General features: G+C 35.3%; 1 protein-coding gene across 1 annotated transcript in view; it reads right to left on the bottom strand.

The window, feature by feature from the left end:
- The window catches only part of DNAH8 (dynein axonemal heavy chain 8), a 404,075-nt gene that overhangs the window by 332,780 nt on the left and 57,177 nt on the right, over positions 1–14,118 (bottom strand). The window contains exons 11-15 of the mRNA XM_027876336.1: positions 12,242–12,388; positions 8,342–8,539; positions 3,143–3,219; positions 1,113–1,212; positions 514–633 (exon numbers count right to left, since the gene is read on the bottom strand). Coding sequence (XP_027732137.1) covers positions 514–633; positions 1,113–1,212; positions 3,143–3,219; positions 8,342–8,539; positions 12,242–12,388 — 642 coding nt within the window. The remainder of the gene's footprint in view (positions 1–513; positions 634–1,112; positions 1,213–3,142; positions 3,220–8,341; positions 8,540–12,241; positions 12,389–14,118) is intronic.

Here is a 14,118-nt window from a genome sequence, read left to right as displayed (position 1 = left end):
TGAATGACTTAGCTATTCTCAGCAATACAATGATCTAAGACAATCCCAAAGGACTAATGATTAAGCATACTATTTGCCTCCAGAGAAAGAATGGACATTGTTTGAATACAGACTGAAGCATGCTATTTTTCACTTTCTTTCTTCCATTCTTTTTCTTTTATTCAAATCTTCCTGTACAAAATGACTAATATATAAATGTTTTACATGACTGCACATGTAACCTATATCTGATTGCTTACCATCTCAGGGAGGAGGGAGAGACAGAATTTGGAATTCAAAACTTTAAAAAATGTTAAAAAAAATTTAACATGTAATTAGGAAAAAATAATATGTGTGTGTGTATGTATAGTAATGCATCAAATATTAGATTATGGCTACTGTATCTATATAATGTGATAGAAGAGTTTAAGATTATAGCAAGATTTAGAACTGTTTTAATGTAAGAAGTTTCACTAAATGGAACAACATATTAGTCAAAACAATGTCATGTGCATAACATAATTATCAGCGTACATAAAAGTAGTTGATTGGCTCACTGATCCGTCGGTAGAGCTGCCTCACCCACAGTATCTTTCCTGCTACAGGAGGCATGTTTCTGGCAAGGGGAGGGTCTTCTTTGTAAGCAAGATAAAGCTATAATTTAAAAACTGCTGTCAAATATATGATGGTAAACACAATGGTATATGTTCATTTTCCCACTGTTAAACCAATATACATTTATGGTAGCTACCACCAGAGAGTGGAACATCATGGCCAATAACCTGCTGCTCAATCACAACTATGCCATAATACGTTTTCTTGTCTACCTCCCACCTACACATACATACATGTTTCCACACCATACTCAATTCTGAGGAAGAAATAAAAGAGAGAGCACCTGGTTACAATGAATCTACGATAATCTTTCTCAATATTACACATTTCTATGGGCAAAAATACCAAAATGGCTCCCGTGGAACAAATCAATTCTCATGGGTAGTAAGGAGTTATACAACTAATTGCCCTGAAGAATTATTTTGGGTCTAAAAGCTAAATGGTATCAAAGATTTTCAAAAGAAATATTTTTATATGAACATATTATTTCAAGTTTCAAATCTGAACAAAATGTTTACCTTTTTTGTAGATTCAAGTTCAGTAGCATAAAACTGAAGAATGCGCTGAATCGTATGTGCAATTTCTAATTGAAGGCATGGGATGTTCAACTTTTGAAATCTAAAATCAATTGAAATGGAATTATTTCATGAATTATATGATTACTACTTAACTACTGATGAAATATATTTAAGAATTTGTTGTCAGAATTGAACTGACCTAAATTTATTAATGCATTTAACACATGCTCATAATTTGAATGCATGTATCAACCGTACATCTAAAAAATTATGTTCAGGAAGCATTAGAGTTATAGGATTTATGGCAAAAATGCTGCCACCGAATAACCACAGCAGTCAAAGAAATCAATCTCTAATAGTAGGTTTTGCATCGAGGTGGTATGGTAGATAGTGTTGGACCTGACATCAGGAAGCCTTAGGTTCAAGTACAGCCTCAGTTACTTACCAGCTGTGTGACCCTAGGTAAGTCACTTAACCTCTATCTGCCTCAATTTCCTCATTTACAAAAGAGGAATAATAATAGCACTTACCTTCTCAGATTGTTGAGAGGACAAAATGAAAAGCCCTTTGCAAATCTTAAAGCTCTACAAAAATGCTAGGTATTTATAATAATGATTAGGATCTTCATGCTTTCATAACATTTTTACTTTTTAAAAGAACCTCTAAATATTATTTTATCTGAAAACCAGCCCCTTGAGGTAAGTTATAAGTTATACTCAATTTACTGAAAAAGAAAATGACTTCAGGATTGTGACTTGCTCAAGGTCAAGTAGCTCATCTAGGGTAGAGTAAGGACAAAAAAACCTAGATCTAATCTCTAAGGTAGTTGCTCAGAGCAGTTGTTGTGACCATTGGGGAGAATTTTAACAAGAACAATGAAACTATTCCCTTTGGCTCTTATTCCTCCCTCACTTGTCCCTCCCACCCTGCTACCCTTGACTTGTTCATGTGATTATTACAGAGCTGCCAACGGCCTGTTCTGGTTGGCTCTGTGGGGAAGAGCAGAGAGTTGTAGGAACTTTCAGCAATAAAATGGAAAATATATGGGATCTGCTTGCTCTGATTTTACTATTAGAAATAGTAGCCCTTTTTTTCTGCTGCTTTTCTGCTCTTTTCAGCCACTCTTAACTGTCATATCCAGAGGGTGAAGATCCCAGTTCACTCCAGCCAGGACACCATGAAATGAACTTCTGAGAGGGGAAGAACTTTCCTTCCCTGTTCCTTCTCTTTTATTTCAGCTCCAAGAAATGGGCCTAGGGGTATTTGTTTCTGTTTTGTGTTGTTTGTTCTCATTTTCAGATGCTGGAGGCGATCCTCATGGACCCAGTTCAAGCCATAGTGACCTTGGAGTCAGGATTGCAGGTAGGGTGTACAATTGGGAGACTAGCAGGGAAGCCTTAAAAAGCCAGGGTATCTAGGATGTAAGCCTGAAAGGGTTTTTCGACTAGAAACTGGGACTGTGCTTTATAGGAATCAAGCTGAGCTATGCACCTAAGCTGTTTTCTTTCCCAGAGACAGATGCCGAGAGGGAGGTAGGACAGATCGTGTGTCACATGTGTTGGGTAATTAAGTTTGTATGTTTGTGCTTATATCTTGGAAGTAAATATTTCTGTGTGAGAGAAAAGAAGGAAAGAAGAAAGGAAGGAAAGAAGGAAAGGGGAGAGAGAAAGAAACTGTATCAGCTATCAAGCTGATCAAAAATTATTTGTCTCCAAAGTAGTATATAAGGAATCTGCTTTAAATATATGAGTAATTTGGATTATATGGTATAAAAATAATATTCAGTATAAGACACCAAAAGTGTATTTACTGTCTTTTTTATATTAGGAAATCCCCTTCCAAAACTGTTGATGAAAAAGATAACATGTTATATTATGTTTTTTTCTGGATAATTACTAACCATAACTTTCTGAAATTCTTATTATAGAGAATGTCATGATTATGATAACTGAACTTAGACTTCCAAAATTAAGACTGTTTCATTTACATAGTATTTTAAATTATGTTATCTTTAAATTATTAATAAATACCGCTGAAGTTGGTGAAGAGCATGTTGAGAAGACAAGATTTTCCCAAAAATACTGCTCATGAAGTCTTGTATTTGTACCTACGATGAAATATTAATACTTGAACTATGTAATATTATATATTATGGCAAATATTCATTTTGTGATCAACAATGATTACTGTTATTTATAACATTATAGTACTTCTAACAGACTCCAAGTTACTTTAAATGTAGCTACCAATACCAGAAGCCATATAGGAAGGACTCTTAAGAGACAAGGAGAATCCTGAAAATAAAAGGTTAAAGTACTAGAAACCTTTCTAACTTCATTGTGTCTTGTGTCCCTCTGTAAGATTTTGCTTAGCATCACATCATGGACTTTAAACTGCTAGAAATAATATTTTGACACAATGTCACTACATAACCATAGTTAAATGTAAAATTATAGAAAATGCAAGTAAAACTAATTATCAATAAGCATATATTAATACACCAAAGATCTCTTATTTCACTGGTCTGGGAATTCTCAATTCAACTAGGACTTAAATAAGAGAAATGTTTTACTCTTAGAGAGGTTCAGTGGTGCAGTGGATAGAGTGCTGGCCCTGGAGGCGGGAAGACTCATTTTCCTAAGTTCAAATCTGGCCTCAGACACTTACAGACACTGTGTGACCCTGGGTAAGTCACGTAACTGTTTGCCTCAGTTTCCTCACTTGTAAAATGAGCTGGAAAAGGAAACAGCAAACCACTCTAGTATGTTTGCCAAGAAAACCCCAAATGGGGTCACAAAGAGTCAGACATGACTGAAAACAACTGAACAATGAAGTGTTCAGCAAACCTGGGTCTTCCTAACTCTAGTGTCTACTGCTTCTCATAAATAAATGTTGTTTCTTTTTTAAAAATTTTGTTTTATTTTATTTTTAGTTTGGATTCTTTCCCTACATATGTTATTTCTATTACATTCAACTTCATAGAATGAAAGCTAATAGATTTTGGTAAGTCAATGTAAATAAAATCATTTCCTTTGCAATACTTAGTATTTCTTGAGAGTAAAAACGAATTCATTAGCAAACAGATTTTTCAGAAGATGTGTTAGTCCTACACCACAAGATAATCATAACTAGCAAATTCTAGTGCCAGGAGTTAATAGTCTCCAAATTTCAGAGAGCCCGTTGTTGTGAGGAGAGACTGTGTTATTTTTTAATTTATTTACTCACTTTAAAAATTGTTATCATTGTTTTTGTTTTTAAATATATTATAAATTATATCTATAAAATATGACATATATGTTTTATATATATATATGTATATAGTTTAAGTCATTTCCCCTTAATTTCCCCCCAAAAAACTGAAGTCTTCTTTGAACAACAATGAAAAACTGGAAAAAAAATACAACTGACAAAGCAATCCCTTATGATAGTATATACTGTATTCCATATCCATAAGCCCTTCCCCTTATGCTAAGGTATATTTTCTGATCAATTCTCCAAGAAAAAGATTGTTTATTATAATTAACTGAAATTTAAGTATTTTGATATTATTATTTAAGCAATTATAGTCACCAGATATAATTTTTCTTGGTTCTATTTTTTTTTTTTTACTTTTTCACTTTATACAAATCCTCCCATGTTTCACTGAATTCCTCATGTACAAAGTGAGACCATGTTCTGCTCACTGCTGCCAGCTTCTGTTACAGTGTGCAAACTTCAAACCTGTTAGTAATGGAGCAGAATCAGAGAGCATTTCATTAAACTTGAGGACTAATACAACAGAGTTATCTTGATGATAGTTCTCTAGGGCTGCTGTCCAAAAGAGCCACTAGCAAGAATCACAAAAGACTGAGAACCTTGCTTCCAGAAATAACTGAGAATAGAGAGAATTTTGCAGTGACATATAAGGATAAATTATATTTGTCCTTTGATCTTGCACAAAAAACTGCCATGTCAAAAGGAGAAGATGATCTCCCTCCTTAAAAAGAGAAAATAACAAGGCTTAAGGAATACCTCTCCATTTGAGAGGTAATTGAAGAATGAAGTTTTCCTTTTAAAAAACTAGAAGATAAAAGGATTTGATGAAGGAAAGTGAATCCTGATATATGTTAGGAGGTTGGTGGTGGAAGAATGTCACAAGAAGAGATACAAAAAGATGAATGCTAAATATTTTAATCTAAGTAATAGATATGAGAAGTTTTCATGGTAATCCTCCCAAAGAGAAGGGCACAGTACCTTCTGAAGAGAAAACATCTGTTCTTCAAGAAATAATAATATGAAACCACAATTAGGCAACAAACACTTATTAAACATGAAGTATGCGCCAGACACTGTGTGAAGCACTGGGGATAAAAATACAAGCAAAAAAGCAGTCTCTCCCCTCAAGGATAAATTACTCAATCTAATGGGAGAAAGATAATACATAAAAAGGCAGAGAGAGGGGCAGTGAAGTGGTGCAGTGGATAGAGTGCCGGCCCTCAAGTCAGGAGGACCTGAGTTCAAATCCAGCCTCAGACCAAACACTTAACACTGACTAGCTGTGTGACCCTGCGCAAGTCACACATTGCCTAAAATAAAATTTGCCTAATTGCCTAAAAATAAAAAAAAATAAAAGGGAGCTAGAAAGGAGGCAAAAGTGGGGAGAGCAGCATAGTAGCCATATCCATAGAGTCAGAAGCACAGCCAGGAAAGGAATGAAGGAGGGTCAACCTGGGCCATCCCCAAAACAGAGGTGACAGAGCAAAGGTAAGTTCCTTGATGAGAAGACAGCTAAGTCACAGTAGCAAATTCTGCAGATGGTAGGTGTTATTAGGGGAAATACCATTCAATAAAGACAAAGAAATGAGCACAGTTGTAGTTGATGACTCCCAACTAAGAAGCAGCTGCTTGTCAGTCTGACAATGACAATGGACAGGCCTGATGTCTTCTTGGGACATTCAACCATGACATTATACTCTTCCAAGACTGGTCAATCTGATGACTGCTACCCAGTTCTGGTAATTCATGTGAGCAGAGTGTTTTAATCAATATTGATGACCAAAGATAATGCTTTGGAATAGAAATAAAGATTTGGAAAGTAAACAGCTAATTAAGAAGGCATTATCCAAGCAAAGCTTTTAAATTTCTAGGTGACAGCTCAGAAATACAGGAATGACAGGTTCTTGGTCAAGGATGTTGGGCAACTACCAAGGACTGATGAAATATATTTACCTGGTTTCTTGAGAATCTACCTAATCAAAAGAGCTTTAAACTAAAAGAGAAAGAGGAGAATAAAAAAGGCTAGATAGCCAATCATAAGTGGAAGACAATGCTACCCAGGACTGATCACAAGCATAAGGAGCTGAAACTTTCCCTTGCTCTCTAACCAATTTATAGAATGATATCTGAGGACAGATCCTGCCTGACTATGCCTACCCTACAGCTACTGGGGCCCTAGTAATTTATCTACTTTTAATTCCCCAAACAGTTATCTCTTCCTAGTAAACCTGCATCATTTATTTTTTTGGCATTTTCCTCTTCTTTCAAGTCTTATTTGTTTATACCCATGTGATGGGTTCTGTCACTAGATAAAGATAAGCTCACTTTTATTGCATTCAGAGTGTTTGTTATAAAGCCTATGGATAAGGGGAAAAATTCAGTGACTGAGACTTTACAGAGTGAATTGGAGGGCAGAGAGGTCATTCTCTTCCCAATCTTCCCTAATCTTGGGGTTCTGAGGTGTATTGACTTTCATTAATAATCAGCACTAAAAAAGGGCACAATGTGAACCTGTGGCACCACTGCCCTGGACTTAAAAAACAGAATGGTGAACTTAGACTGAGGCCTTCAGTGATTCCTAAGGGCTTCAGATGAACAACAGATAAAGACTTGTGAGTACTTCTATAACAAATTCTTTTATCCATCAGTGACAGTGAAATTACCACATCTGAATTCTCACACCACTGTCCCCATGCCATTGCTTGATAAAGCAGAAATGGCACTGAAGAAAATAAATTCAGGAAAGAATAGCTGGAGTAGACCAACCAAGCAGACACAAAGAGGTCTGTGGTTAAGATGATACAATTTTGAGAGTTGAAAAAATTTCTTAAAGTGGAGTGGACTTGGAAAAATATCATACTTTAAAACATACTTATGACTCAGAGACTATAATACAGCCAATTCACATACCTACTTCTTCTATTTTATAAAATTTTTATGAGAATCTGCACACACAAATGGAAAGCATCCTAAATAATGATATAAGAAGAGAAGTTGCAGGTTACATTCAATAATGTAAAGAAAAACAATGAAACTCTGATCAATACAGTGACTAAGGGTGATTTCACAGAACTGATGCAGAAGCACAACTCCTGCCTCTTGGTATAGAGAGGTGATAGGCTACAGGTGCACAGTGAGGTATACATTTTCAGGTAATGGCCAATGTGTTGATTTATCCTGCTTCACAGTATTTATTTATAAAAAGAAATAGTTCTTCTTAGAAGGGGGGTATTATTTGGAATAGATAACAATTTTTTTCCAAGAGTATAAATAAAACATTTTTTAAGAAACCAAAAGTTGAAGAATATTCTTGCCTCTTTACGTCTTTCTGGAGAGGGGAATGCATTCTATCCATAGCCCAAAAGGTGAGATACAAGCTGCCTTACAGACTCACTACATTATTTTTAGGGTTCTCTTGACATTCTCCCTTTATCCACAGTTGTCTACTAAAAGCACACCATAGCAGCTTCAAGAAGGCAGTTGGCTCATTCTCAGACTAAGAATTTGGACATAGACATTGAGGAGTTTTATTTTCCCTATGATCCAGGAGGATATATTCTAAAAGCTATATAAACATGAATCAGAAGGATACAATTTACAATTACAAATACAATTACAATACAATTATTACCATGGGGCCACCTGCCTAGGGTATGAAACAAATTAGGTTGACACCTTAATAAGTAAATAAGAATGTTTAAAATAGAAACTTAAAATATGACCTTAGTACTATATTTCTTCAGGCTGCCAGCAGTACTGAAATACATACAGCTCTTTGTCATTTGTGAATGTATAAAAAGGTGGCTGAAATTTTTAATTACCCAATAAGCACTGGTCAGATTGACAGATATTTCTTACCTATTTTAAGTGATATGTTTGCCCTAACTTCACGGTTTATGAAAGAACAAATATATGAGAGTCTATTATTACATTTATCTTTACTATATTAAAAACAACATAGAATTATTACTTACCTCTAAGCCATTGATTTTTGTTGTAAAGTCTAAGAAATCTGCTTCAAATTCTATCCTCCGTGGGTCTAGAGTATCATATTGCTTTTTCTTAATACCCTGGTATATGTTTTTGAATTTTATTGCCATGATATCTATTCCTTCTATGGTAGAATTATTCAAAGCTGAATAAGTTTGCACAATTGTAATCATTTCTGTAATCTTTAAAAGAAAATTGGTTGTTTCATTATTAAAAAAGAAATACTAGTGTTAATAATCCTTTTAACCTAAATTTCTTACATTGAGTCATTCATTGAAGATATTAAATAATAAACTTTCATAGAATAATGTAGCAGGAACAGACCAGACAAGATTAATCCAAATTTTTTCTGCAAGTGAATCACTGTATTTATGGCATCCAAAATGTCTGACTTTCTTATATATTCAAAGACAGAAATGCCATAACTATGAAGCCTGTTTCTAGTCACTCTGTCAACAACAGATATATTTTAGAAATATAGAGCATCATCCCTCCTTCTTAAATTTCCAGAAACTATGAGAGGCAACATGATAAAATGGAAAACATGCTGGATCTGATCTTAAGATCAAAGATTCAGAGCTGGAAGGGTCTTAGTGGTCACTGAACACAACAGTCCTCTTTTCACAGAAGAGGAACTGAAGAAACTAAGGCCCAGAAGGGTTAAATGACTTGACTAGCATCACATAGCTAGTAAACATGTGAGGCAGGATTTAAACTCAGGTCTTCCTGACTCTACTTCCAGTTATCTCCACTATGCTACCTGGCTGGAGTTAGAACACTTGAGTTTGAACCCCAGTTTTGCCACTTATTACCTGTATGACTTTGGGGCAAATCACATGACCTCTCTGGTTAAATGAAGGAGTTGGACTAGAGATCCCTTCTGAGATCCAGCTCTAAATCACCTAGAAAACTAATTTCAAGAACTTCATCATTCTTCAAGCTTCCTATTGTGATTATAGAAATAGAAACTGGACCTGTGAGGATTTCACTATTATATGGAATTTCCAGACCACTGAATTTCTCTACCCAGGGTGGTCAGCACCTTCTCTATAACTTCTATTCTTAGGTCATTGACTAGAACACTGAAAGGCTAAGGAATTACCCAAGGTCACACAACCAGTGTGTTTCGGAGGCAGACCTTGAACACAAGTCTTCCTGGCTTCATGGTCAGTTCTCTATCCACTATAATTCTTAGAGTTTGGACTAATATACTATATTAACAGATTCTCTACTTCCTATGACCATTAGAAGAATTGATGAAAAGTCAATTTAAGTGTTGTTACGACATCTTAAGTTTTCCTTTGGAATGATTCATGCAATTGTATTGTATAATGAATGCTGGGCAATGATCATATTAATCAAAATTACCATCATCTACATAATTATAACTTGGTATATTGCAATGTATATACTAGATTACAGAAGAAAAATCCTATAAAATGCCAGCAATATAGATAGATAGACAGACAGATGGATAGATGGGTCAATCAATCGATCTACACATCTGTATATTGACATATAAACCCATATATATATACACACATACACACATACACACACATATATCTATAAAAGCAGTATTAAAATGAAAGCTATCCCTGAATTACACTATCAAGATTATAAATGAATTCTATGTTATCTTATCCTAGTTTATCCTGTCTGTCCTATCCTATTCTACTCTACTGAATAAGCATTTATTAAGTACTTATTATATGCAAGGCACTTTTCTAGATACTCAAGATTTGAAAACAAATGACATTAAACCCTAAAAAAAAAAAAAGAAAAAGAAAACTGAATCAAGAAAACAATATTACTCTAAGCAATTAAAAGACAAGAGCAGCGCTAATACGACCTTAAACTAGACCAAACTTAAAATTTATGTTGTACTGATCATGTTTATCCTTCTGTGAGGCTACAATTTGGACTTGCTGAAGAAACTACATCTAATTTCTTGAACGAGTTCATGCACATCATCTCTGAACCACACATTATGCTGCAGCTTATAAACTTACCTGGCAACAGATCTGCCTGAATTTTTCTGTGCTCCTTCAGCTACTACAACTAATGGGTAAGAGCTCAACTGTTCTGGCCTGTTTCTTATGAAGCTGATGATAAGTCCATTAGCAAGAGCTTTAGGCCATGAAACATTAAGCTCTTCTCACCTTAACCTTCAAGGGCTACAGACTTCTCTGCTATCCTCTGCTCCTTCAATCAATCAATAAGCATTTATTATGATCCTACTACGTGCCAGGCACCGTGTTACACAACAAGAATACAAACACAAAGAATGATACAATCTTTACTTTCAAGGAGCCTACATTCTAGAAGACACATCCATATACAAATACATGCAGAATATAAAGAGAATAAATACAAAGAAATACAAGGTCATTTGGGAGGGAGAACACCAGCAGTAAGGGGTATCAGGAAAGGCTTCATGTAGAACAAGGTTGTTAACCTTCTTTCATGACTCAAAGAATGGAAGTGTTTTTGACAGAAACAAGTTTGAAAGAGGAGTAGGTTTGGGGGAAAACATAATGAGTTCTGTTGTGGACATGATGAGTTTGATATATCTCTGGATAGCTACTTTGAAATGTCCAGTAGGCAATTGGTGATATGGGACTAGAGCTCACAGGAGAGACTGGAGATAGATATACAGATCAATGAGTTATCTGAATAAAGTTAATAATTAAATCTATGAAAGGTGATTAAATCACCAAGAGAGAGAATTTTTTCAAAAAGAAGAGGTCCCAGAATAGAACTTTGGGGATGGAGAGGAGGTGGATGAACCTGAGTATTGTGAATTTGAGGGGAAACACGTTCTCCTCAGATAAAGTAACTTCAGAAGTCAAAGAAACAGAGCTAATCCTCAGGCTGTATTTTATTTCCCTCTTTAAAAGTCACAACGGGATGAACTTGACTGATTTCATCTTGAAGAAGGCTCCACTTGTTTAGATATTTACCGACAAAATGGGATATTTTGGTAAGACTAATCACCAAGAAATGTATTTTCCCACAGGAACAAACCTCATTTTTAGCAACTTTTGTGACCCCAAGGCTTGCAAACTTCCCTCATTTCCATTCTTTGGCAAACTGCTGCTAACTGACTATATATTCTAAACTGGTCTAAAAAGCTATAAACACCCTGGCTATACTCTAAGAAGCTAAAGTTACTATCAGAAAGCAGTCTTCCTTGGTGCACTGCTAAATGTTTTTCAATCAGTCTGGCTTCTGCTTTTGAACTCCAGTCACTCAGAACTCAGAGTGAACGAGATTCTCCCTGGGCTGTCATGAAACGCAGGCTGGGCACCAGGAGTAAGGAACAGTCATACTTACGGACTAAGGGTTAAATATGAAAGATAATCCAGAGCAAAGGATGCTGAGAAGTGGATAAACAAGCAGAAGAATACCTAAGAACCCTAACCCTAATCCTAACCCTAACCCTAGGAGACAGTAGTGTTATAAAAAACTCAAAGAGCTGTCAAGAGCAACACCCCCGCCCAAAACACAAAGTTAACAGTGATTTTATGTGGACAATGTAGAAAAAAATATCGATTGTACATCAAGCAAATATTTAAGTACTTCCTGATTTTTCTAACTCACAATGGCCAACTCATCACAATTATCCCACAATCTTTATCATTATCCAAATCAGCCTGGTCTCATTCAAGGGCAGTCACTGCAATTCACCTAACTGAACACTGCCAACAAGAGCTAAAAAGCTATTGCCTAACAAGAAAGACAAAGGGAAGAATAGGATGAGAAAAAGAATATATAAAGAGGACAAAGGGGTGACATAACAAGAAGTAGATCCTCATAGCATAAGTAGTAAGCAACAACCCTCCCCACAAAAAAGATTAGCACAGTGACTACCAGCTTCTTACCTTCTCTAGTCTTTTACAGAAGGCTTCAAATTTACCAAATATGTACATTTCTGAAACTTCAAATGTTTTTTCCCCCAAGGCTTCCAAAATCTGCTTTCTTGTTTTATGAAAAGACTTCTGATATTCCTTGAAAAGGAAAATGCAGTCCTATAAGAAGAAAAGTATAAAAGTAAAACTGGTGAGCTTTTACGTGAGTTTCCCTACGGATTTCTCTCCTGTCATTAAAAAAAAATGTCATAAATCAACTCATCCCCTCAGAGTCCTCTCTGTATTATTTTTAAACTCTGTCCATATGAGAAAAAAAATTCTGTTTTAATCTTTTGCTCACTTCCTCTTCATCTCTATTTTTACGTTATTGTTATGAAATTCTGACATTAAACGAGTCCATCTATCATGTACCGTCTAAGGTGATCAAAATCTCCAAGAAACCCAAAACTTAGGACCACAGTGCCAACCTGACGCCCACTCAGCAGTCCTCCACATCTCTGGAGTTTATAGTACCTGGATACCGACACTATGAAGCTGCTGAAAGCTTCTTGGATAGATCGCAGTCCCAATCTGAACCACCCAAAGGCAATCTCAGGTGAAAAAAATGGACAGTTTGGAAAAATAAATTTTACTATGATTTCCAAAAACTATATAATAGTAAAATTTTTGAAAGATAAAATAATATAGCACAAAGAGAGGGAGAGTAAAGGGAGAGTCAGGACACCTGGATTTCAGTCTATCTCTATCACTAACTTTGTGACCTTAGGCAAGTCATGTAACCTCTTTCTGTTCCTCTTCTGTTTGGTGTGATTAGACAGGATTAGATTGGATTTAATGAACCGGGTGTTTATTTTTTCTCGGATTCTTTTTCAAAAATGAGGGATTTTTAGCATCTAATTAACATTGTGGAAGACAGAAATTCTAGAAAATATAAATACTTTTTTTTTTTACTATAATGCTTATGGTGTTCTGTTATTAAGTATTTGCTTATTTTTCATGAAGGAAATTAAGAAAACAATTCCTTAAGTGTTTGGTAGCTTCATAAAATGTAAAAATGTAACATTTAAGAATACATTTAAGTACATTTAAGAATAAATTAAATGAGTAGATTAATAATTAATGCATAAATAACTTTTAAAATTTAAATACAATTGTAGGTAATAATTTTACGATCAAATCAAATTTATACACACACATACATATATATATATATAAATGCTAATGTTCCTAAAACAGAATAGTTTTAGAACTATGAAGAATACTTACAAAAAAAAGAATTAGTTCACATTTTTTTATTTTTCCCTGGTAGTCATGGTGACAGGTAGGTAAGAAGTAAAGTTCAGGCTGCAGTAATTGATGCAGGGACACAATCTCTTGCATTTTTTATGGGGGGAAAAGGAATATATACGCTAGGGAGGGCCAGGTTCACATTTATTGCAAATTCTCCTGAAAGATTCTTTATAAACAGCACCTCAGATTCTAGCTGTGAAAGTAAGTGTTCCAGAACATAATCAATGTTCTAAACATGAGATTGATTGGAGCAACTGAACATGCATCATGAAAGAAAAATCTCGCCTATCACCCCCACTTTTGGAAACATGTTCTCAAAATCCAAACTATTTTGCGTGAAATTGGAATGAGTTACCCCAGTTTAGAGGCAATACAGTAGAGTCAGTAATTTTAATATTCAGGCAGCTAGGTGATGCAGTGGATAGCACTGGACCAGGAGTCAGGAGGAACAAAGTTCAAACCTGGCCTCAGATACTAACTGTGTGACCCTGGGCAAGTCACTTAACCTTATTTGCCTCAGTTTCCTCATCTGTAAAATGAGCAAAGAAGAAATGGCAAACCACTCCAGCATTTTTGCCAAGAAAATCTCAACTGGGGGC

This window comes from Vombatus ursinus, unplaced genomic scaffold, assembly GCF_900497805.2.
Source record: "Vombatus ursinus unplaced genomic scaffold, bare-nosed wombat genome assembly UNPS02014811.1, whole genome shotgun sequence".
In the NCBI taxonomy this organism is placed as follows: domain Eukaryota; kingdom Metazoa; phylum Chordata; class Mammalia; order Diprotodontia; family Vombatidae; genus Vombatus; species Vombatus ursinus.
Note: the sequence above shows the minus strand (reverse complement) of the source record. Positions and strands in the feature narration are given on the sequence as shown.